Source organism: Platichthys flesus, chromosome 13 (genome assembly GCF_949316205.1).
Source record: "Platichthys flesus chromosome 13, fPlaFle2.1, whole genome shotgun sequence".
Taxonomy (NCBI): domain Eukaryota; kingdom Metazoa; phylum Chordata; class Actinopteri; order Pleuronectiformes; family Pleuronectidae; genus Platichthys; species Platichthys flesus.
Window position 1 is genome coordinate 3416016 of NC_084957.1, and position 19032 is coordinate 3435047.

The window sequence follows — 19032 nt, forward strand, 5'->3', positions numbered from 1 at the left end:
TGGATTCACTGTAGCTCCTCCTGAACTCTCTGTACTCTTCCAGTCTCTAATTAAGATGCTGCTATTTTCTCTACGTGTGTTACTGGTTCAGCTGGTGGCACCCAGATCAGCTCGGTATCGCTTCACCGGCATTTCTCAAACATGATTACCTTAAAAAGTTTTGTTTGCTGATGCACAAGAAGACGTCCGGCAGCTCTCAGGCGTCCTCATGCTCTGTCTCTGGACTCGTCTTTTTTAATCCTTTAGTTACACTCTCGTTATCCTCAGTGAACGTTATGGCCCCTTGCATCCCACTCACATGTTTAGGCCAAAACAAAGACAGAAATGTGGAAGGAGAAACGAACAGACTCATGGGAGTTAATGGGAGAAAGTGCATTTGGCTTTGTTGAAGTGGGAAAGGGAAAGAACCCTGGGAAACGTTATCTAATTAGCATATGTCTCATATGTGCTTGTCTACTTTCTAATTCCCCCGATCTGTCTGAAAGTGGAACACACTTCAGAACCATTCATCTTATTGGCTTCACACTTTGTGTAATGTGAGTTGCCTGATGAAGTGCAGCTGATCCCCGTCATGGCAGCAACATTCATGGAATCACTTCTAGCAAGTTGGCCTTAAAGTAAAAGCATGTTTGTTTGGTGGCTTTATATCGAGCTGAGTGACTAAGCTTTTATTTTTTAAATCAAAAGTTGTGAACTTGGGTCAGATATTGCCAACGTGCAAATATTTAAAAAATAAAATGTAATCTTCCCTGCAGACAAACCAGGTAGGATGAACACAAACTTCCCTCTGCACTATAGACTGTTCAAACAATAAAAAGTGTAGAGCTGTTTGAGGACGAATCACTAATGATGTTAAATTAAAGGTTTAGAATACAGTGCATAGTTGAAATCCAGCATCAGGGAACCTCCTCACAACAGAGGGTCTGACTTTGCCCCCCCCCCACTCCAAACACAGGCAGTTCTCCATTGGGCCAGATACGACCACAGCAGCAGTTGAAATAGCCTCCCTGTCGCCCCACCCAGACATCAGTGAAGATAATCACGTCTGTTTTCAATTTCTGGACTTCGGTCTCGACTTGATCCACAAACCTTTGACTCTCAGGCAGCGCCGTGTAGTGCTCTGACACAAATCCACAAAATGAGAAGAGATCTAAACTTTTAGAATTTCTGATATAAACCAAGGGTTTATTTGATATTTAGATTTGACAGCTTTAATTGACTCATTAACACTCACATGTTTAACTGGTCACACATGTGGTGCACTGACATGGAGTCAGGAGAGCAGCGCGGACTCAAGCTCCTCCACGCTCTTGACACTGGTGGTTAGCCAACCAGTCTGATCTAATGGATGATGATGGAGAACAGCCCCCTCCTGTGTGCATGTGACCCAAACACCGCAGGGGAGTGAACAAGTCCACATGGCCTTTGACCCCCCCCCCCTCGAGCTGGTCCGAGGGGGAGGCGAGTCAGGCCGGACTCACTGGAGCCAAACACAGTCGATCACCTTCAGCCACACTTCCTCTGCGGTGGGGGGGCCTCTCTGCTTGGTCTCTAGGCTCGCTGCACATTCTGTGCATTGTGGGTAAAAATCCTTAAAATGTGGAGCAGAGCAATAATCAGAATTGGTCTCTGTGGGTTTGGTTCCTGTTGCATCAGAGCATCGGAGCAAGTTGGGTCGTAAATGAGTTTAGCTCCAGGCTCAGTGCAGCTGATCTGAGACCTGCTCCGTCCAACGGTTCCCACGCAGTCGGCATGACTCTCACAACTCCAATATGAAACATCAAAACCCCCAGACACCCATTTAATGATCTGCCGAAATTTCAAACTCGTCAGATTCAACATCAGAAACAAGAGTGAACCCGTGTGGAGACGCCAATCAAAGATCTTTACTGCAAACAGTAAATCACTGCATCGTGATGCTGTGACTAAATCCACCATCGATTCTGCTCACATCATGGACTCTATTTGTTATTATTATTAATAGTAGTACTATTAACTATTTCCCTTCGCTTAAGAAAGTTGTGTTTAGTTTGTTTTTAACCCTGTCACCAATTTCCCAGGGAATGATTCATGGACCTTGATGAAAACAAATGTGGACTGAAATCAATGAGTTTTTTTGGGGCAGTTGATTAAATATAAGGCGACTGTTAGCTCTAAGGGGAAGGTATGCACTTTACGTTTTATTGTACTTTATTATATTGCATGGAAGTCTTGATAAAACATGAAACTAAAGTTATGTTGAAGGACAAACATCATGACTTGTTCACTATCTCACCGTGTTTCACATATTGTGTATGAGCCAAGATTGAGTCTTTACACATTTGGATGCAGGAATTGTTCTTCACCTTTATACACCTTTCAAAATTAGACCTAATTCAGAGATCTACATTTAAATATTCAGACATATTTAGGGATCTGGGTTCCACTCTAGTGATTGAATATTGTGCAGGACAATGATGAAGCTCTGGTGTTTTTCTTTGTGTCTTTCAGGGCTCAACAAAATCCACAAAGAGCATGGAGTCCCGGCGCCGACCATCAAGGTAGAAGCTCCTCTCTTCTCTTCTCTTCTCTTCTCTTCTCTTCTCTTCTCTTCTCTTCTCTTCTCTTCTCTTCTCTTCTCTTCTCTTCTCCTCTCTTTTCCATCCTCTGTCACATTCCGGGCCTGAAATCCTCAATATTTAAAATGTGAGTCTGGATGTAAGAGGATATTTGCTGTTTTTAAAATGTCTTATCAGAGGCACAATTAGATCAACATGCCCCTCCATTGACCTGGAGCTCCCTCTGCTTTGCTGGACAAAAAAGATATTTGGTGTCGACCCCGCTGACCTCAGTCCCCGGGGAGCCACAGATGTTGCCAGTTGTGTAATTAATCTGTAAAACCTGACCCCAGAACAGTTCACGTCGGAGCGCCACGCTCAGCTTGACTGGCAGTTTGAACTGCTCAGAGTAAAGTGAAGAGATCATAAAGAAATCATGTACACAAACTACGTGTGAGTTCATCCAGTGAATTGGATTACACCCAGTTAGAGTCGTGTTGAAGCTCAGCAGCAGCACAGTCATGTGATTGGTCGTCTCTTATGTAAAAACTGAATGCAGTCCAATCAAACTGTTAGATCCAGTCAGGCTGAATAACATATTTCAGATAATTACAGAGGAATATACTTTGTTAGGCAAAGGGTTATTCAATAAACTGTGCAACAGGGCGATAGACTTCATGAATCTTGCATCATAAATTCTTGTGTTTTGAAATTTAGACCGTTATACGATGTTCTTTCAAATTAAATTCAGGGAACACCGAGAGACTTGATCCTTGTTAAGAGTTGAAGTTATATTAAATGTCTAAATCTCAGCTCCACAAAATAGATCTGGGAATAGATATTTACTGTTTGTAAGCCAGATGTTGTTATTGTTTGTTTTGACGAGAGGACATAACATAATTTACACGTAAACCTCAGATTCGAAAAATCTTTATTTTGGCCATTTAGCGGCAGAACAACAAGCTGTAAACACAACTATGACATTTTTATTCATCTTTATAAACTCGTTGTGGGACGGAAAATCAAAAATCAATAAACAAACAGGGGCTGAGAGCTCGGACTGTGAGAGCTGGGTGATAATTCTCTGTGGGTTTGTCACCAGGGGCAATAACTTCCACATTACTCAGCTGTTGTGAATATACAGTGGAGAGGGAGTTACTCAAATCCAAACTGACAATTCACACGAGGTGTTTGGGCTGAAAGTAATCATAAAGTCATTGTTTGATAAATATCTAATTCATAGCAATAAAGCTTCATGAGAAACTGTTGGTATTCAGCCATCACAAACAGGTTTGATCAAAACCCTGGATCAGTATTTTAAACAGTGGAGAGAAAGTCTTAGATGTTTCTTTTTATTACTATGAAATATTCTCTTTTGTTATAAATACCTGGCAGGATTTCTTCCCGGGCTTCTGTCTCCGGTTTCCTGATAAAAACATTCCTGCTTCCCAACTGGTGTTTGTCCAATCGGCTCCGAGGAGAAGATCACTGCAGCTCAAATTGAGCGTGATGAGATAATGCATCATTCGTCAAATGCGATATGCAGTAAAAAAAAAAAAAAAGGGCAAATCGCTTCATTTCTCCAGCCGATGTGGAGCGGGTTGGAGCTCAGCCGGTCAGCACATGCTGGTGGATCTGGAACCGAACCAAACCACTGGTCTGTACTGGCCCAGACTGCAACCCAGAGGCTAAGGACTTATACATATGCAGAGATGGACAGGAGAATGGAAAGAGAGAAACAGAAACACTGAGATCGATGAAAAGAGGGGAGAGAACACACAGCAGAGAGATTCAGGTTGAAGGAACAATGAACATAAGAAAACACGCTCTTCAGCTGAATGTTAAAGTTAGATATTAATCGTGGCACATGAAGGAGAGCATGTGCGGCGTCTCGGGTTCTCCCTCTATCTGCAGTCATGGATAATATTCAGTGAGCGTGTTCTGAGTGGCTCCAGATGTACAGTTACAGAGCAGGTTACAGTGTTTGCATGGCCGGGCCGAGCCCATCCTCCCTCCCAGACATATGAGCAATTTCCTTTAGGGGCTACTCACCGCTGACAAATGTGGGAAATATGCTGCAGTCTGGGCGCCCCCCCCCCCAACCTCTTCTTCTCACCCTCTGTGTTTGGTTATTCCCCTGTCTTCATATCCTCACTGTCTCTGCAGACACGTGGGAATGAAGTCTTGAGAAAGACAAGACCCACAGGGACACTGACAGAAATGTTCCTCAAGTGGGAGAAAGGTGTTGAGATGGAAGCAACGTGTCAGGTTCTGGGTTTAAGGAACTTCTGAGGGGGTTTTCCGAGGGCATTTTAAGTCTTTATTTGATAATAGAGTGAAGTGGAGATAGAAAACAGACCCGCTGCTCAAGGTGTATGTGTCATGTGTGGTTCAGCCAATCAGGTTTTATAGAAAAAGAATGAATGAATTAGGTTATGTTACGTTAGGTTAGAATAGGATTGGTTAATAGAGGGTTAGAGTAATCTATGTTTTTAAAATTAAGAACATAGATTACAAAGAAAACAATAGGAAGGCATCATCTGTAACTCTTCCAGCAGTGGATATAGTCATGCTCATGAAATAATATGAAATATGAAAGAGAAGAGTATCTATCACTTTTAACTGAGTCATGGTAAATGTGCGCCACAGACACAGCTAGAAAAAAAGATGGGAAATTAATAAGCAAATAATTAATAACAGAAACATCTGCAGTTGTTGAATCTAGGCCTTTTCTTACATGTGTCCTTGGCGTGTTCTAGTTGAGGCGAACTCAAACCAGCTGGTCTGGTAAACACGTTCGCGTGTGTAGACATCACATGTGCTGCATGACTCTGAGTATTAAATCCTCTATCTCTCGCTGTCCACCAGTTGTTTTGTCTCTGCCCAGCGGGGCGTCTGAAATGCACCACACCGCCCAGTTTGGTGCACGAGTCTTGAAAGTGACCCCCAGTGAAGGGAAACCCACTTCTCTGTGTCTCTGACAGGAGCGCCAGTCTGCTGCAGGCCCTGGAGGAGAGCTACGAGCTGGACCTGATCTACATCACCGAGAGGATCATCTCCGTCTCCTTCCCCAGCAGCGTGGACGAGCAGAGCTACGCCGCCAACCTGCAGGAGGTGGCGTCCATGCTGCGCTCCAAACACGGCCACAACTACCTGGTACGGCTTCCTGCGCACACACATCTGCACGAACCCCTGGAGGCGGTAGAGCCAATCAGCTCTCAGAGTGAATGAAGCAAAGCGTGAAGGATCAGACGGGAACATTTAGTCATCGCAGCTGCTGGGATCAGCCGATCGTCAGCTGCTTCTCCTCACTTCCAGCCACATGCACATTCACATAGCGCTGGGGTTCTGGAGCACATGCATCTGCTAAAGTATTGTTCTTGTCTAAAACAAGAACAATAACGGTTCCTCATTTTCACGTCTTCTATAAAGATAATCAACAAACTTAGCTCCCCCCATCACACAGCAGCTCACCCACCTCTTTAAAACCTGCAAAGGATGATGATTTGTAAAAGTGAAGACTGACCCACATTTCTCCTCCTCTTCCTCTCTTTCTCACCTCGTCCTCAGCTCTTCAACCTCAGTGAGAAGCGTTATGACATCAGCCAACTCAATCCAAAGGTAAACCCGATGGCTCCTCTTCCTCTCTCCTCCTCCTCCTCTTCTTCTTCTTCTTCTCCTCTCGTGTGTCCTGTTACCACCGATCCGTCTCCTTCCTCCTCAGGTGTTGGACTTTGGCTGGCCGGACCACCACGCTCCCGCCCTGGACAAGATCTGCAGCATCTGCAAGGCCATGGACACCTGGCTGACCGCGGACAGCCACAACGTGGTGGTCATACACAACAAGGTGAGACAACTTAGAGACGAGTGGACGCTGTGGGGGTGGAGCACCTGTCTCCAGACAGTAGAGGGAGCTCTCAGGCTCTTCTGAGGACCCGCCCCCCCCCCTGCAGCTTCTCTTTGAGTGTTTGTGTGAGAGTGTGTGTCTTTGTGTGCTTGATTGAGTCGGTCTGTGCTGGACGGGGGTTAGGAAAACACAAATTAGGGAGGCCAGGCACACCACTCATCAGGACCGTTTAAGTGTATTTACCCCTTTACCCTTTACTATGCCATAAAACCTGCACTGACCAGTATTTTCCTGTTGTTGCCCTAAACTTACATTACAACACATTACACTCTTGTGGCGAGCCGCACTCCTCTGGCTCCCACAGACGCTGACACAAACCATAAAGACTACATTTCAAACACAACTGCCCGACCTCACCACTCTCACGGTGAACCCACGGTGTTCCCGATTGTGTGTTGTGCAACGGCAAGAACCAACCATGGGATCCTGAGGCCTCCGCGCCTCATTCCAGGACGTTCCCACTGGGAGGTTGCAAACAAGTCGGCTGCTATAACGACTGGTGTTGTTTTCCTGGGAGTTGAGCAACGCTGGTGATGAGAGCGTGGGCTCAGACGTTGTGGTGGTGGTCACTAAGGAAGCAGGGCCGTGTTGGGTTTCCACATATCAACAAATCATTTCCACTGCAGCCCCGCGCTGGTTTTAAGTGGCCACAGTATTTATAACGCGGAACGCACTTACTCTCCACAGGCATCCTGGTTTTGAAGATGGATTGATGGATAAAAAGAATGGAATTCAGGACTGGTTTGATGCCATAGTAACACATGCTTTTTGACCATATAAATAACAGGTATAGTCACATATATATATATATACACTTGGGTAATGTCAGCAGTCTTTAAAGGGATATTCCACCAGTGTTACACATAAAGCTCTGCTGACGAGAGGCTGGATCTTCAACCTGTGAAAACACCATTAAAATGTCCCTGAGAATATGACCTGATGATGTCATCGGGTTATCTCAGCTGGGGCTCGGGGATTTCAGATGTTTATGAGAAAGCCTTTGTCACTTGGCATGTAGTGTTGTGTTGCATTATGGGAAATATAGCATCAAGTCTTTTTAGTAACGGACCCGTACGAAGATGTGAAAGTTAGAATATCTTTGGCTCTGTTGAGTTCAGATCAGTTTGGATCCGTCTCCTGTGAGTCGTCGTCCTCCTCTCACATCATCCCACTTTTCATTATGCTCTGTTACACTTTGTGAGTTGCATCAGTGTATTGCTCTATTTTGTAAAAGCTGCAGGGTCTCAATTGTGCGTCTAATTTCGTGAATAAGAGGAATGCATCTCAAACAACCTGTCACAGCAGAGCCTGTTGGATAACGACCTGTGGATTTACTTCTGTTCAGGGCAACCGGGGCCGAACTGGAGTGGTGGTGGCCGCCTACATGCACTACAGCAACATATCTGCAAGGTAGGTCTGTTATACACCGGCACTGAATAGCTGTACACTTTGCACAAGACAGTCTGAGAGTGGGAGAGCGAGAGGAAGCACCACGATTGAAAAGAGAAAAATTTGAAGTGGAAGAAAACAAGAGAGAAGGGGGGGGGGGGGGTAGAATATATTAGGAGCAGACATGAAAGGAAAACTAGATGAACCCAGATTGTTCATCATAAGACCAAAGCCCACATCCGAGGAACAGACAGAGATGTGTTGAGCAGAAGGAGGAGGAGGAGGAGGAGGAGGAGGAGGAAGAACATGAGACTGCAGAACAACACTTTTATTTGGAGATCTCCAAACACAACTATCTGATATGATAATTATGAGCAGAAAGCGATGAGTTAGCGTTAACTAGCACTGCATCATAAGACAGAAATTATACACACAAGTTTTTAGATTCAACCGAAATAGAAAAACAGTTTGTAAAGCAACACAAACAAGAAGAGGAGCGCATGACTCCCTGTTGGGTTTTTTTTGGAACAGTGATAATTAGCCAGGGAAAGAAAAAGGAATACATGCTCATCTCTTCTCTGGACAAAGAATTCGATTTCTCTCTATAATCCCATCATCTCACAAGTCAATCAGAAGCTTTGGTGAAGTCCATTTATAAAACTGAAGTGGCAGCAAGAAGCCAGAACATGAAGCAGAGGTGACACTCCCCATAGAGGCCTAAATTTGCAGACACTATAAAATTGAAAGACAGTTGTTCTCACCAAACCTTTCTGTTGGCGTGCAGCGCCGACCAGGCTCTGGACAGGTTCGCCATGAAGCGCTTCTATGAGGACAAAGTGCTTCCTGTGGGTCAGCCATCACAGAAAAGGTCAGTTTTCGCTTCACCTCTTGTTTTTTTCAAGTAAGATTTGACCCTGAAGTGAACTGACACATTCCCGAGCTGTGGGAATCCACTTGATGACAGTGGAACAGGTAGGAAAACATTTAGTTGGGACCGGTTCCTCGTGACATATCCAAACCCAGAAGGTCTGAATTTCCTGATGTTGTCATTGGTTCACCGCAGTTTCAAAAAGGAAAATACTTGACCATGCTTGTTTTGATATTTATTGGATGGGGTTCTCCCGTAGCGGGGGAGTTTAGGGGACAGAATAATACACTAATACAGGCTTATACTTTCATCCCTTTGTTGGGAAACATTAGAAATCATTTGAAGTATCGTTGTGTCCATGTCCTCAGGTATGTGGAGTACTTCAGCGGCCTGCTCTCCGGTCACATCAAGATCAACAACAAACCCTTGTTTCTTCACCACGTCATCCTGCATGGGATCCCCAACTTCGAGTCCAAAGGAGGTGAGACGCTGCTCACACGGATACTCACTCAAACACAACAGGCTTTTTTCCATGCACCTCATTTATCTTTGACTTCTTGTGTTTTCCAGGTTGTCGTCCATTTCTCAAAATCTACCAGGCCATGCAGCCTGTCTACACATCTGGGATCTAGTGAGTCTTAAAAAACGTCCTCGCACTCGACTGCTTTTACAAGATTCCAGGGATCCAAAGCTCCTAATGGCTCAATAATAAAAAAGTCAGATTTTCCTTTATAGCCTCTCCTGTAACTCCCCTGCCCCCTAACACACACACACACACACACACACACACACACACACACACACACACCATCCCTCTTGCCAGTTTACACTCACATTATTTTATTAATCTAGCCTCCCCCAGCTGCAGGCTCTTGTTTCCCTACTTCAGATCCTGCAATCTCTCCTCGTGTTATTTGGGACTGGAGAGCCAATGAAATAGGCAGACAGGCATCTGTGTGGACGCCTGAAGGCCTTTTCCTGCCAGAGGACCCCGCTGGTTCCCAGGGCCAGACAGGAAACAATGGATTCTAAGGCTTTCTGTTGTTGTTATGGGAAGGAGGGAGGTTTAGAGGAGAGGATAGGAAGGGAGAGCTGTGCTGGGTGAGGCTCATACGGTCTACACTTACATGGCCACACATACACTGGCTGTTATGGGTGAATAATGGAAAATCTGAGGGATGGTATCAGAAAAACACACACGCTAAGTCCAGATCCTGCAGTTTCCAATAATAAATTGATAATATCTTCAACAGATTTGAATTATTGCGCCCATACCTGTCGGGTTGAGGCAGAACTTTCCTTGAAGATGAGGTTAAAACAGCTGTAACACAAAGTACAACACTCTACTGTCTCTTCCTGTCTGCTGCTGGGTGCTGGGCAGATAGTGAACAACAGATTTATCAGAACTTGTCCTGAGGTTCCAACTCACCAAAGAACACACACTGCAAAGTCAGGTGATCGTTCTCTGTGGGTTTCTTACTGCAAACAACAAACTTGAACAGAACACACACACACACACACACACATACACACACAGTCCCCTGATCCATAAAGTTGTGTCTTAGATCCGCTTTCAGCTCCACCTTCTTCCCAGAGCAGTTAAGTGCTCTAGAGTTGCTTCTGTAAATAGTAAACCCCGCTGGTTTGAAACCAGTTCTACGACGTCCATTCTCACAACGGTGTCGGTGCCATAAACACTTTTACAGCCGCACAAAACAACCAAGTGTGAAACATTCGGAGCTCGTACACTCACACACTGTCAAACCCGCCCAGCCCCAAAATCCCAGTCCTCCCCACTCTCTCTCACATGCTCCCCATTAGCACTCTCCACCCTTTGATCCCACTCTCCCAGTTTAGACAATCGTGTCGACACTAATTCCCCAAATTAGCTCAGAATCGCACAACTCCTACACTCTGGGATGGCCACTGTCGGACACTCGCAGCAATACAGATGATGTGGATCATGTGCACTTACTTATGAGCAGACAGGTGACTTCAAATAGAAACTGGGGCAGTGCTGTGTCAATGTTCATAGTAATAATAACAATAACAGTAATAATGATGAAGGCCAATGATTTATGTGACATGTTTATTTTTCTCCTTCACAGTAATGTTCAGGGCGACAGCCAGACAAGCATCTGCATCACTATCGAGCCTGGTCTTCTTCTGAAAGGGGACATCCTGGTAGGAACAACACAAACAAACACACACACACACACACACACACACACACAGACACACACACAGCAGCGAGAGCTTAACTACAGAGTTAAACACTGGTTTAGTGTCTCCGCTGTTTGAGTCACATTCTGTGAATTTAACGAGGAAATGAGAAACTGGAGAAACTGCCACTGGATTTTTGTTCTTGTTCTCACGTGTGAAATCAATAACAAGGAAAAGTTTATTGTCCTACCTATTCCAGTGTTTGGGCTAAACGATGATAATCACAGAGCGCCAACGAGAGCATCTGCACGGATGATGATGCACAGATTTTTATAGTTTTTTTTTTACTGAGGGAATCCTGTTGGTTTTTCCACTCTGACGTCGGGGGGGTGTATGTACTTTATGCATGTGCTGCAGCAGTTTATAGTATCCATTCACAGAAAGAAAAAAATAGGGCCATAAAAAGCAGGGGAAAGACACTTGGCCCGGGTCCTATACCTCAGTTTATAGACCCTCATTAGCACACAATACGTTTCCTGGAAACTATGATGTCAAAATGGCCGCGGGCTTCCTTTCCAGCAGCGTATTGGAGCACGGTCCTAATAAGACATGTCATCAGCTTGGAAAAGGATTCTTTTCCAGATTTTTCTGGAAATCTAGAAAGCAGAGAGTGAAAGAGATGCTGCTTTATAGTTGCATGTATGTTTTTAGCAGAACAACTTCACAGATCAGCACAAGTTTCTGCTCAGACCTTAATGTGGCTCAGCATGGAGGCACGGAGGATTTCAAAAGGCAGCACTCACTGTGCGCTCGGGGCCGTTCCGCTTCGGCCCCTCAGAGCTCATATCTCATCTTTTATTTAAGAAGGACTAATGGATTCTGCAGAATGCATCATCTGACTGAGCCGCCGCCTGCTGAGGCTTGTTATTATTCAGATGACATGGAAAGTGGGGACTGCAGCCTCATGGTCAAACGGGAGTCGGCCTGGAGTGTGTGCTGGCATATTTAAAAACCGCAGGAGTGTGTGTTCTTGTGCAGGTGCAATGAGTTGTGGATTTTGTGCCTGGCAATAAATTACTAATTGCAGAATGATAAAAAATAATATATATATTATTAGGGAGGAAAATCTTTCAGGTTTTTTTCTCTCACTGGCCATTTAAGGGACATTTAAGTCGTCCAAAATGTCCCAACAAACAATTTACTGTAAAATACATCATATATTGAGTTAGTTCCACATTTTAGTTTCTTGCCGAGTGTTGGATGAGAAGATCGACACCACTCAGGTCTTTCTTGTGAATATGAGACAGCTGATAAAGATGTGGCACAACCGGCCTGACTCCGTTTGAAGACATTAACCCCAGAGAGTGTCCACTTAGGATCCGGACCTTCTCTGGAGTTTTCCTTTCACACATGAGCAAAGCAGCAGATTCTCTCCTCACAACCACACACATATCTGCCTCAGAGCATCAGGTGCTGGGTGCTGCAGAGGCAGGAAGTCACGTATTAATTCTGATCTGCATGTTTTTGTTTACCTCGCTGCAAGAAAGTGAACGAGCCTAATGCTGTCAAACTTTTAGAGATCATCCGTTTCGCAGGAGGGAGCTTGGGTGAAAATTGAATGTGCTGTGTGAATAAGGTCCCAGAAGCAGCATGTAAGCCCAAAATGAATGTTTTCCTTCTTCTGTTTTTTGTTCTCGAACTTGGCCCAGCAGCATTGTTTTCCTCATGAAACGGACCCCTCAGTGGGAGGCTTACCGACTCCGGAGAGCTGTGCTGAGCCACAGGATATTTTACTTTGCCTTCCTTTCATCCTCGCCCCTTATAAGTCCTGGTCTGATATGGCTCCACAAGTCGAAAAATAGGTTTAGTGAAAGATGTTTTCTTTATACCAGCTGTCAGTGTAGTAGATAGATAATTGTGATTTTCACTCTAGCAGTGGGATGCTTTTCACTTTGCCATGTCTCTATGATTCTTTACAGTTTTTGAGGTTTTACTGTAAATCTTCCTGCAGTACCTGTGAATGTGAGGTCCTTGTAAAAGCCCCACAGGTCCGGGCTTCACATCAGGGAATCAGCAGGAGGGAGAGAGAAGATTTTCCCACGTGTGGTTTTTAGTGTTGCTCTTAAAGCTGTTGTGCAGGGAGAAGCAGTGCAGATAATAACGTGTACATGAAGAGGCCATACATCGGGAGGGATATATATAAAAAACGCCTTAAATGCTTTTTCTAGCTGGGAGCCAGGTTGGTGAAAGACCTCGCTGTGAATCAACCTGACAGGTTTCTGGCTCCACTCCACTCAGATCCTTTCATATTGTGCTCACTTCACACTGTGAGTGGATCAGCTTTGAAGCCGTGTGGAGCTCGGCTACAGGAGCCATTTGATTCTGCTGAACACAACATTTACTTCGTTCTCATCAAACCTGACACTCGGTGTAAATAAGCCCTGACACTATTATTCATTCGGTGGCTCTGCTCGATAGAGAAATCGTTTTAAATTTCCTCCTCGTGCTTTTTTTTCGCCCTCCAGCTCAAGTGCTACCACAAGCGCTACCGCAGCCCGTGCCGGGACGTGATATTCCGGGTGCAGTTCCACACGTGTGCCGTTCACGACCTGGGGATCGTCTTTGGGAAGGATGAGCTCGACGAGACGTTCAAAGGTAACGGATGAAAAACAAGTTCCTCTGATTCTCCTCCGCATCAAGCAATTACATGGTTTTAATACAGCAAATGTTGCTAATGAGTCAAATCCAAATTGCAGGGAATGTTATTCACCTGTAAAGAGAGTAGATGTATTTCATTATAACCTGTGTGTTACTGTAATGACCTTGGGCGCTCTTTTAATTTGACGTTTCCTGCAGACGACAGGTTTCCAGAGTATGGAAAAGTGGAGTTTGTTTTCTCCTTCGGGCCGGAGAAGATACATGGTAAGCATCAACGTGTCGGGTTCACCACAACATTCATTTTTCCTCCTACACTTGAACGTTTGCTTTTAGGTTGATATCTGCTTCGATTGAAAGACATTCACGTTTCTGCTCTGCCTCTTTGTACTTCTGGTCAAGGTATGGATCACCTGGAGAACGGGCCGAGCGTGTCGGTGGACTACAACACACAGGATCCCCTGATTCGCTGGGACTCGTATGAAAACTTCAACCAGAGCTGTGAGGACACTGCAGACGGTGAGTTCGGCTGACGGAGGCCCTGACGTAAACAACAGGAACTCACCTGCAGCACCGTGGGATGTTCAATAAGATTCAATAACTTCTAGATGAGATTATTGTTGAATTTAAATTAAATATAATTCAAAATAAACACATCAATGCAACACACGGAGACGGTACATGCACACGCCCCCTATTGTGGGTTGTAAAGTTAACACGCTGCACTTATGGCCACAAACACACATGTGCAATAACCTGACAGTTATTCTGAGTAAATTAATCTCATTTAAATAACAGCCAACACATCAGGTTCACATCAGTGCATGTGAGCTCTAACTACTTGATGACTTTAGCACTCTGCCTCTTAACAATGAGGGTCCACACAAGGTCAGTGAGTGGACATGCTCCTCTCATCATCTATACGGTGGCTTTACATGCGTGTTACACACATGTGACTGCGGCAATGTGTTCTAATGTGCTTGAGAGGAAGCTGTGCTGCTATTCTGGTCTCATACCACACACACACACACACACACACACACACACACACATACACAGCCTGTAACCAAGTTGATCCCCTGTAACAAGGGTGTGTTTGTCCTCCTGCGTGACACAGAGGACAGATTCAGCCTCTGTCCTGATGGACTTTAAAGACTTGCTTCACACTCTTATCTTTTTAAGACTCCCACACGACCGGGTCAAACTGAGGTCATGTTGAAGCTCATGATGGAAACACACAGAGTTGAGACTCAATGCAAACACACAGCTTGAGGAAGAGCATCAACGTCAGCCTGAGTCTGCACTGAGAGACGCATTCCTAGATGTAAACTGTGTTTTGAAAGGGAGGAGAGACATCGGCACAGCTGAATTCATTTGTGGTGAAACTACGGCCGCAGAGAAGCCTGAGGCCCGGTGGGACCGGCCTCTATTGCGTCCCAGAGCGCCGTGCGAGACATTCCTGGGTTTCTCCACAGGCGTGGACAGAACCGAACTATCGAGGGAGCGGTGGTCACTCTGTGGCCAAAGAACGCTGCTGTCTCCGCCACCCAAAAAAAGGAGGAAAGGCCACGCCCCTTAGTGAAAGTGGCGAGCCTGTTGTTTAGCCTTCAGGAGCGGCGGCCCATGTTTGGATCATCAGTTTGTTTTGGAATGACTATAAGTAGAAACCTGGTGTGTATTGTCAATAAACCTCCTTTTAAAGAGGAGTTCATAACGTCTGTGTGATGGATAACAAAGGAAAGAGGAAATGAGCTGTGACCTGACCCAGCACCGACTGTGGCTCCAACACAGAGTATCAGCATTAATGCTTCAGATTCTGGGAAGCAAATGGAATTTAATGAAAATTAAATGAAACACAAAGTGAGAAAATGCATTTGTAAGTTAGAAATATTATGTTTTTATTCCTTTGAACAAATTATTGATCATTTTCAACAAGTGATGAATTCCAAAGTTGCAGTTCGGAGCATTTTACATGATCTCAAAAGTGAAAAGGACAAAATTACATATTTTGATTTTAAAAAGGAGTCTTTCTCTTTATTAATGTTCTTGATTCGTCTTGTGTGTTTCTATTAATCTCCCGTTATTAAAGGTCGGAGGTCCCTTGGCTTCATTTTATCAGTTCCCATAAAACATCATCCCCACACTCGGCTGCTTGAAATAGGCCTCGCAAAAATAGCATAGGTGTTAGTCATTCCCTTTCAGTGGAGGTGAGTTGTGTGTGTGTGTGTGTGTGTGTGTGTATGTGTGTCGTTGCTTGTGTGCATCATTTTACCTTCTGTCATCCGATGATATGGTCAAATCTGAATTTGACTCCGGGGAGCTTGCACGCACAAACACAGACACACACACGCTCAATTTCAATTTTACATACGAGCAGAAACACACAATAAATACAATCAACTGCACGTACACACAAACGCACAAACACACACAATCGGCAGCTCTTATTTTAGCTACTTGAGACTTGGAGAAGTCGATAAGACTTCAAGCCAGACCCATAATAGCCTTTTGTGCCTTTTGTGCTTCATTCAGCCGGGACAGTGCACTCTGAATTCTCAATGAGCTCAGCTTCCAAATGGCATTTAAAGAGCGTTTAGAATGGTTCCCTCTCACAGAGACAAGGGTTTCCAGGAAACCGGAGTGTTTCCACTGTCATCTGGCTTCACACTGGTTGGTGCTGAAAAGGCAGTTAACTCCTGTGATGGAGCAGCAGTTAGAGCCCAGAGGGGAAAACGGGAGAGGATGTGTCTTTGGTTTGAAGTAAAAAGTATTGTTGTCGTTGGATTTGCAGTTTGCTTTTCTGAGCGCGAGGCTTCTTACAACAGTTCTTTGCTTATCAAGGCGTTGCACAAATCCTAAAATGATGGGGCCAGTGTTTTGATGGGATGGACGCTGGGGGGGGGGGGCGATGTCTGTGTGGTCGCTGGATTCCAAAGACTGATGTCAAACTCTCACTACAGCTGCTGTGGGTCCATGTCAACACGGCGTGTGTGTATTTGTGTCTTTCTTGCACCTTGTAAAAAACAGGAGCAAGAAAAATACACAAAACATTTACACAATTCACTCATGCAGACATCAGCCTTTAGTTATCAAAATAAAGACACAGAATATTTGTCATGATCAAATCCTTTTCAATGAATATATTTTATCCTTATCACCTGTTACTTTGCTGGACAAGGTCTCAGGATCAGATGTTACTCATTAATCTCTTCACCTGTTTTTTATCTCCTTATTTTTCTGGAACTGAAATAAATGTGTGGCAGTTAGAATGAACTTGATTAATTGGTCATTTTATATATATATAACACATATTCTACCATATAGAACTTTTCCTTCCTGAAACAAAAACAGAAACCTTCCTGTTGAGCTTTATGTTTTAGGGTTTATTTGGTTATTGGCTGATGATTGATGTAAAATCATGGAATGAGTTCTCAGAGAATCCCCTCAGAGAGCAGAGCCTGTCTTCTCAAACCTGACTGGATCAAATCGTTTGCCATGAAGTCGTTTTCTGACTGAAAGATCAAGGTCTGTATAAACATAGAAACAAGGATCCTGCTTGGAAAGATTGATGAGCTTTGACTTTTGGCTCATTCGCTGCATTGTTGGAATAATTGCGATGAGAGATTGGAGAGAGAAATCAGATGTCGTACGTTTTAAACTCACGTCTGATTCCACTCCATTGTTTCTCTGTGTTGGTTTAAATAGACCTTTTCCTGAGAATCCTTTTCTCTCTCCTCCGAGGAGCTGGAGGAGTTAAAGGCTGAAAAACTCCTCCACTGGCGTGTGAAGCTCCTTTGTGCACACATGCACAGGAGGAGGAGTGACGGAGAATGTCATTGTGGGCTTGTCTCTTCACCGCTGCTCGGCACAGACAGTCTCTTAGAGTCACTGCAGGGCCAACGTGGGTCCAGCCATTCTCCGACCTGCCTGAGAAGTGAGGGAACTGGCGCCTCCATTCAAGCTGAGGAGGAGTTCCTCCCTCGAACCCGTGTTCAGTCTGTCCTGTGCTCTTCAGAACGCTGCTGGAGAGAAACTCCGTCACACGTTTAACAGCTGACGTCTGTGGCAGCATGTGAGTAGCTCGCTCGAGCCTCTGGACGTGGGCATCAGCAGCCAGAAACTCTATTTTGATGGCAGGTGCTCAGTGAATGATTGACATCAGGTTGTTTATTATCCAGGCATTTGGCCGCACGGTGTTTCATTTGTTAAATGTTTTTTTTACTGCGTCAACCAAGCAGGTGAATCCTCTGGGTTTAATCTTGTCCACGGCTTTTATACAATACTGTTAAAATGTTGAGGTGCATTGCAGGAGCATACAGTCTGAGAGTCTTTTTAAAGTGAGCTATAGGATGTAATCGGAATTAAAATGGGTTGAAAACACAAGCATGCAGATGATCATGCAGCCATCTAACCCTGATGTTGACTTAATTTATTTTAAAAAGGATTAAGAAATGTAAACTGCAAGATTTTCAACTACAAAAATAGAACTGAAATTGAGTTTTTAAAGGTATTGTTGCAATTTCTAGAAAGAAAATGAACCAATTTGTATTTCTCATGTCTCTTTGTAAGATTACTTTCTAAAGCCTTTAAGTTACTGTTCCTTCAAGCTCCAGTACACTTTCCCCTGTGTGGCCTGTGTCTTTGTGCCGTTCTGCACTTCCTCTACAGGAGGTCAATGCTTCGTCTTTGTTCCCTTTCACATCGCAGGGAGATGTTTGTGTTTTCATCCCCACTGTCTTAACTCATCCAGCAGAGGCGACCGTGTCGGCCCTGGTGGACACACACTATTCTCTGCTGCATGCTTGTCGCACAACACCGGGGTTTAAATGGGGGAGGTTAAATTTAAGTGTGTATTTGTGTGAGGTACAGACAGGGGTCTGTTTGAGGAGGGGTTACATAATCCTGGTGGAGAAAGAAATGAACTCAACAGAGTGATATCATGGTAGAGACTGTTTTCTACATTCTAATAATATCTCTGCTTGCTCGTGGGCCCCTCGGCAGGGTAGGTACTTTCCAAACGCATCTAATCTGCCACCGATTCGCCTGGTGTCCACACTACTGGAGTTTTAGAGAAGTTTTTAAACCCCTACAAACTTATGAACCCTGTTTTTGTTTGACAACTCCTGGGATGCGTTTCAGTCTCAACGGGCAGACACTGAGATGTTTGGAATGGAGGATGTAGACACTTACAACCACATGCTGATTCGTCAGGCTCCAATCACACGAGCCCCCTTTCCAGAAGAAAACAATCCACCTTAACCCTCAGGTACCTGAACGCAGCGTGGATAATCAATTACAAGCTGCACCTGAACCTTCCTGCACCTGAACCTTCTGTCTGTGACTCTGACTGCGGAGGTGAACGTTGGGATCCTCTGTGTTGGCAACAGGCCTCTGCTCTATCAGTCCCTCAGTCTGGTCTGAGGCTTTAGGGGGATTACGCTGTTTTGACTCCAAACTTTCTTTTTGATCAGATTGCATAACAGCTAAGACCGAGAAAGAAAGGCCACTGGTGA

At 44.7% G+C, this 19032-nt stretch overlaps 1 protein-coding gene across 10 annotated transcripts in view; it reads left to right on the forward strand.

Annotated features, from left to right (window-relative positions):
- The window catches only part of tns1b (tensin 1b), a 132015-nt gene that overhangs the window by 87497 nt on the left and 25486 nt on the right, over positions 1-19032 (forward strand). For all 10 annotated transcript variants that reach the window (XM_062402311.1, XM_062402302.1, XM_062402304.1 and 7 more), the window contains 12 exons: positions 2491-2540; positions 5522-5693; positions 6108-6158; positions 6262-6384; positions 7790-7854; positions 8618-8701; positions 9070-9182; positions 9272-9332; positions 10810-10885; positions 13390-13519; positions 13721-13784; positions 13914-14038. In XM_062402311.1, coding sequence (XP_062258295.1) covers positions 2491-2540; positions 5522-5693; positions 6108-6158; positions 6262-6384; positions 7790-7854; positions 8618-8701; positions 9070-9182; positions 9272-9332; positions 10810-10885; positions 13390-13519; positions 13721-13784; positions 13914-14038 — 1114 coding nt within the window. The remainder of the gene's footprint in view (positions 1-2490; positions 2541-5521; positions 5694-6107; positions 6159-6261; positions 6385-7789; positions 7855-8617; positions 8702-9069; positions 9183-9271; positions 9333-10809; positions 10886-13389; positions 13520-13720; positions 13785-13913; positions 14039-19032) is intronic.